The 6,975-nt window shown below is 39.3% G+C and overlaps 1 protein-coding gene across 1 annotated transcript in view; it reads left to right on the plus strand.

Moving 5' to 3' along the window:
- The window catches only part of CDHR1 (cadherin related family member 1), a 59,874-nt gene extending 54,389 nt beyond the window's left edge, over nucleotides 1-5,485 (plus strand). The window contains exon 17 of the mRNA XM_045025425.1: nucleotides 4,934-5,485. Within this exon, the coding sequence (XP_044881360.1) occupies nucleotides 4,934-5,485 (552 nt within the window). The remainder of the gene's footprint in view (nucleotides 1-4,933) is intronic.
- Nucleotides 5,486-6,975: the final 1,490 nt, after the last annotated feature.

Here is a 6,975-nt window from a genome sequence, read left to right on the forward strand (position 1 = left end):
ATTCCTCAAGGACTTCTTTTCCATGGATCCAGATGATGAAGATGTCATCAATGTAGCGCAAGTAGAGTAGGAGTGTTAGAGGACGAGAGCTGAGGAAGCATTGTTCTAAGTCAGCCATAAAAATGTTGGCATACTGTGGGACCATGCGGGTACCCAGAGCAGTTCCGCTGACTTGAAGGTATAAATTGTCCCCAAATCTGAAATAGTTGTGGGTGAGGACAAAGTTCAGCCACCAGGTTTGCCGTGACATTATCGGGGATACTGTTCCTGACAGCTTGTAGTCCATCTTTGTGTGGAATGTTGTATAGAGGGCTTCTACATCCTTAGTGGCCAGGATGGTGTTTTCTGGAAGATCACTGAAGAGGTTGCTATTTATTCTTCTTTCTTGCGTTAATCCCATCAAATGGGGTCCGCTCTATGAGACCACTGCCTCCGAAGTGCTCGTTCAATGCCATATCTTCTGTCATTCCTCATGCTAACATATCTTTGTTTATGACATCCCACCACTTCTTCTTGGGTCGGTCTCTGTCTTTTTCCTTGATCTTTTACCCACATAGTTGTCAGGACTCCACTAGACTTGACCAAGCCATCTGAGATGACACATTCCTCATTTTTTTCTTTCTGGATGTTACTTTGAGCATGTCTCAAATATACACATTCCTTACATGATCTTTCTTGCTTACACCATGCATCCATCTCAATATTTGCATTTCTGTGGAATAGATCATTTGCTCTTGTTTCTTCTTTGTTGTCCAACATTCAGTGCTATGCATTAAAAATGTACGAACCATCATTTTAAAGACTTTCTCTTTTAATCTCACCTGTATCCTACTGTCCCATACTACACCACTTATCTGTTTCCATTTGAGCCAGGCATTTATTATCCTAGCTCTAATTTGGTCCTCTGTTTCCCCAGATCCTGGAACTCATACTTCTGGATACTTGTAAACTTTGTATTTTTTATATTGTCCGCCCAGCTAGTTTCATGGATAATTCTTCAGTGTTCACAATATTAAAATAGCATACCATATATTCTGTTCTTCCTCTGCTTAGTTTGAGCCTGTGTCTGTCCAACACATATCTCTATTTATCAAGAATCCTCTTCTAGACTATCTATCATCTGTAAACAGCATGCACTAAGCTATGCACCTTGTGCAGGTACCCAGCATGAGGCTAAACAAGAAAGGGCTCACTGTTGATCCCTGATGCACTCCAATAGTTCATCCGTTTTACCATGGGGAACTGTTGATTTCACAGCAGTTAGTAATAATGACTGTGTTAGAGATTCCTTTTTTACTCATCAGTCAGATAAACTGAGGATTATAAAGGAAATTCCATCAGTAACTAGGAAAACAGAACACGTAGTAAAAATTAATAATGAGAAAGTATTTTCCCTCCAAAAAGGAGTTTCTTTGTCTCACACCCTATAAAAGAACAGAGGTTTGAGGAGTTAGACTAAGAATGAACCCTGTCAGTATTCCACTAGGTACAGTGAAAGGGACCAAACTACCCTCTCTTCACCACCTACAGGGTTATGTCTTCTTTCTGTATTCTGTATAGTGCAGTATTAATCTTTGATTAAATAATTCCATTTGATCCTATTTGACAATTTCAAATCATTATTAAATTCAGATACACAACAGTTCATGTTAGAAGATTCAGAATTTAACTCCCTAGAACTGTCTTCCATCTCACTGAATTTGGGACCTGTTCAGAGCATTTATATTTATAATAGCTTGCTTTATGCCAAAACTAAAACATCACTGGTTTAATCAGATTCAGCTTATATTGAAAATATTTTCTTTCCTAAGTATTTGTTATATTCTTCATCATTTGTATGGTTTAAAGTACATACGAGAAGATGGATTTTTCTAATTTCATATTGAAAATATTATGCATTTTGCCACTCTCATATGGTACATATACATTTTGCTAATGTCAGGACATTTACAGGAGACGTAAGAAACAACATGTAAAAATATACTGGCATGGAATTCTCAGCCAATCAAAATGGCATGACTATAATAGTTGGGGTTTTAACCACTTATATAATCAGTTGCGGGTGCCTGATTTGCATAAGCACTCTGGCCCAGTTTGTGTGATTAACATACAAACCAACCTTGGGAGTGGAATGGAGCTACATAACCCCAAGGGGAAAGTCAGGAAGTATTTAGGCCCTGGAGTTTAAACATTTTGGCCTCAGACCTATCCAGCTCAGATATGATTATTAAACATGAAACATCCTCAAGTTGTTATACTGGAAACGAAATGAATTGGCCAATGAAAACTGGCCAGCTTTTTAATACTTTGTAGATCAGCACATAGGAAGGAGTATGAAAAATATTACTGTAATTTCTTCAGATATGAATATTAAGCAATAGTATGGTGTTGTATGTTTGAGATCTTCAATTCAGCTTGTACACATGAAATATATGCATACACAGAATTTAAATAATTCTAATCCCGAAAGCTTCTGTAGTATTTTCACAAATGTGAATTGTTCTGCATGTTTAAATAGCCCAGTCTTCTCAAGTTTAAGTAGGAAGGAAGCTAGCCCTTAACAATTCTTTCACAGCACATCAAAGGAGTTAAAACACCAATTTTAACGGGAGAAGATGCTTTGATGTCTACTGCTGTGATTTTCACAGTTACAATGAGAAAACTAGCCAGTGAGGAGCTGTGAATAATTATAGGGCTAATGAAACATGGCAAAAGTTTCAAGGTTTCTAAGAGGTTTATAACAATTTTGAAGAATGGAAAGCTCCAGTCTGGAACAAGGTTTACTTTGAAAAGAATAAATAAGCTGTTAAGAACCATTTCTATTCTTTAGTTATCTGCCTTTGCCTACTACCTGTTGTGCTGATGATTCTTGTACTGCCCAAGTGTTTTAGAAATAGTGGCATAGCCTATACGTCTGCCAATGACAGTTTAGGCTTGAGTCACCTTCACAAGTCTCAAATGGTAAGTAGTATTAACAGAGAGACAAAGTGGGTGAGTTGATATCTTTTATTGGACCAACTTGTGGTGGGGAAAGAGACAAGCTTTTGAGCTTACACAGAGCTCTTCTTCAGGTCACTGAAGTTGATCCAGTAAAAGATATTACCTCGCCCACTTCATTTCTCTAATGTCTTGGGACCAACACAGTTACAACTACACTGCAAACAAGTATTATTATTAGTCTTTTAAGTTCCATATTTGAACAGCGTGTATGGTGAAGATATACTATTGTGATGTACCAGGCTTTTTCTTCCTGTCCTTCCCTGTAGCTGGGTAAGGCTTTAATTAAAAGAACATGAGCATGCCATATCAGATTAATATGGCCTCTTACAGACTAAAGTGTGAGCTAATTTTCTTGGTGTTTTTCCCTATGTGATACTTTGCCCCACACATCCACCACTCCTGATCATTTTAAAGGAAATTTCATTTTGTGTATTCACCAATGTGAAGCTTTCTAGCTTGTGTAGAATGATATTAAGGAGAGCCTGGTATGTTTTTGTTCCGTGAGTTTGTATATGATGTAGATATTTGTATGTTTATGAGCAACTCAGACTCTCATTCCAAGGAGCTGTGCTCTTACTTGGGTAGACCTGTGAGGACACTCAGTAAGCCCTCACCCTCATGCAGATGTAACTGTTGTTGGGGTGCTGGGGATCATTCAGATCACATGAATCACCAGTTGCATGATGCCCTCCCATGAACATGTGCCAATGCTAGGGGAGAACATGAACAATGGAGGGGTGGGAAATAATCCGACTGCTCTAAAACAGTGAATAGGAATCTTTTGTGTTCATCATCTACCACAGTTCTCCTGGCTGTGGAGCTGGTGAGGGATGGGCAAAATGTAGGATTAGTTCACACAGTTGGCAATTTTTATTTTAGCTGGTATGTAGGATAAAGATTTACATCACACACTGTTACCTAAAATTAGGCATTATGTGTCTCCAGAGTGCTATGCCCAAATTTACAAATTGCCAGTTTCTTTGGAATATAATGGTGCACAGGTTGATAAGTTCTCTTTATTTTTGACATTTCCAGATCAAGTCAAGGGTAAAATCCTATATTTTAGGCCTCAAGAAGCATCCATGGACAATATTTGGAATTTGCATGAGTGGCGTCCTTTCCACCATTTCTGTAACAATGGTGATCTCCACCATCACATATTGGAAAAGTGTGAAAAGATCCAGACTTCATCCTCAGGGCAAAATCCGAAAAATTATACGGGGACCTCCAAAGCACTCAGTGTGCTGAGCTGCAAAATGAACTGTTCATTCATTTGTCCTTAATATGCCATATATAGTGCACATTAGCTCTTATTTAGTTTTTTTAAAACAAAAATCTTGGTCAACTCAGGTCTGTTACCTCAAACAGTTTTGTTATGTCTGTAAAAGAGTACTAGAAAACAGAATGCAACACAGATCTGCTAGAGACTTATTGTGTACCTTGCAATCAAAAAAACACAGTTGCCTCAAAATATCTTTAATGCCATATTCAGTAACAGTCCCATAAACTGTATCATGTGCAGATCGTCTCAAAAGATTGTGTTCCACGTATTGGGATTCAACAGTATTGTTCTTTCTTTTAAATTAATCCTAAAATACAGCATAACAGTTCAGCTGCATATTGCAGAGATAATTCTCTTAAATACTCCAGTATCACACAGGATTGATCCAAATCATTGCAGTAACATCATGTAAGCTTCGGTGTTTGGCCATTACAATACAATACTGTAGGGATTTCTTTTTGTCCAGTTTGATATTAAATCTAAATGACCCAAATTCAAAGATAAAATAATCAAATTGGTTATTTATTTATTTACAAAAAGACAACTTATCTTGGTCAGCCCTCATAATTACATATTTTGGACAAATGAAATTATAGAATCTCTGTCTGTCCCATAGAGTAAGTCACATGTTCTCTTTGTACTCTTTTACAGACTCTTCACAAAGGGCCAATGGCCGCCTTTTTGATGCAAACTAAAGATAACCCCATGAAAGCCTTAGGAGTGCTAGCTGGTGTCATTGGCGTAATGGTGGTGATCACAATCATGATCTCTACTGCCATGTTTTGGCGCAATAAGAGATCCAACAAAATCATGCCGGTGAGACGGATCATAAAAAAGAGACAGATCCACCAACCCAGGACGGTCAGGATGGAGTGGCTGAAATTCAAGTGGTCCAGCAATCCTGCCGAGAAGTTTGCCATTGAGGATGACACAAAGAGTCTGCAGAATGAGAACAGCAACAATAACGTCCAGGTGCCCTCTCTGCCACCTACTGCCCCAGCCCTGCCCCCTCCCCCAGTTTTAGCGCCCAAGATAAATACCACTGAGTGGAGAGTGACCACAGTGTCAGGCTCCCTAAGCCCCAAGGTTATAAACAAGCTGGGGAAGAAAAGGGGCCTCAGCAGCACCCATAATGCACTGGTGTCAGAGCTCAAACAGAAGTTTGAAAAGAGGAACATAGCCAGCAACAACCCCCATATCTAGTGCATCTGCAACAGCCACTCATGGAGATCACATAGCCATGCAGTGTATGGTGCATGGTGTGATTGAGCTTTTCCATTGCTTTCAATACAAAAGGAACTAAAAGCAGTTCCCCACTGCTACAATCACCTGTTACTTTGCACAAGTATTACATGCTAGTATATTTTGTAATGGAATTAGTTCATATATAATATCGGTGTCAGTTGCTAGAATTTTATTCAGATCATTTCTAAAAACTAGTTTCCTCCCTGCACTGTATGACCAAGGTGCTAATTGTCTTGATGGAGACCATAATTTTCAGGAGGGGCCAGTGATTTTGGGGATGTCCAACTTGAGGTTCTTTCAAGAGACATGATTGTCAGAGGAGCTATGCACCCCCAACTCCAGTTGATGTCAGTCCTTATCAGGGCTGGAAGATAGCCACCATGGTGCCTAAAACTGGGCATTTAAAATCACACCACACTTGAAAATGTTGACCTTCTTGTGGAACCAGGAGCATATCAGCATAGGAGGTTATTTTTTTTTTATTTAGGCAAGCTGTTATTCTCTGAGTAAATACATTATGAATGGATAGTTACACTCTTAGGTGTACGCCACATTTTGCAACAGCTTGTGAAGCGATGTGCTTAGAACTTAAGTATCCTTGATCCCAGATATGAACAGCCAGGCTTTGAGAAGTTTTTTGTTTTCATGCAGCTTACACTGGATTTTGCCAGAGCAGCTTTGACATAATGCTTTCCTCCATTTCCCAGCCAAACATCCCTGCCAAAGGCAAGTCCCACTCATTCGTTCCAAAAACAGTTGGTGATGGGTCCAAATATGGAAACTGTAGCATCTGCAAGAGGTGGGGCTAGTGCTAATTCAATGCTGCTTCCTGCAGGTAGGGCACCCAACAATGGGGGAGAAGCAAGAAGTGATTAAAGCAGGAAGATTGAAATGTAAAAACTGAGCAAAAAGATAGACATGAAAAGTACAAGCAGCCTCCTGGAAGCTGGGTCCATCAGTCAGGAGCGTGTCTTTAAAAAAAAAAAATTCCTTTTCCTAGATCTTGGGAAAGTGTTCTTCCTAGCATAGAGTGTTGGTGTGACATGTTTCAGCATCTGTCATGGACTGCTGTAGGGGGCTGTCAGGTGACATAAACTTTCCATTTTGACCCAAAACATTAGTGTCCTAATTATGCTGCAGTTAAAAAGCTACTCTCATTTGCATCTGAAGCACCTATTTTTTTCTGCAGTTTGCAGCATGGCAATAAAGGGTCTAACCTAGGCTTACCCTCTTTCATTAGTATTGTTAAAGGAAAGCTCTTTACTCATTTCTGAATGCGTGAAATTAACAATGCAGAAGGGAGCAGGTAAAGCTGTTTTTCTGTATTCCTGAAATGAGCACTGAAGTACAGTCTGGCTTCTGCTTTGGATCAATCCAGCAAAGCAGCTGTAACTGCAGTTTAACTAGATGCTTAAGGCAGGTTAATAGTGCCTTTGCCTTGTTGATTT

Source organism: Mauremys mutica, chromosome 7, assembly GCF_020497125.1.
Source record: "Mauremys mutica isolate MM-2020 ecotype Southern chromosome 7, ASM2049712v1, whole genome shotgun sequence".
In the NCBI taxonomy this organism is placed as follows: domain Eukaryota; kingdom Metazoa; phylum Chordata; order Testudines; family Geoemydidae; genus Mauremys; species Mauremys mutica.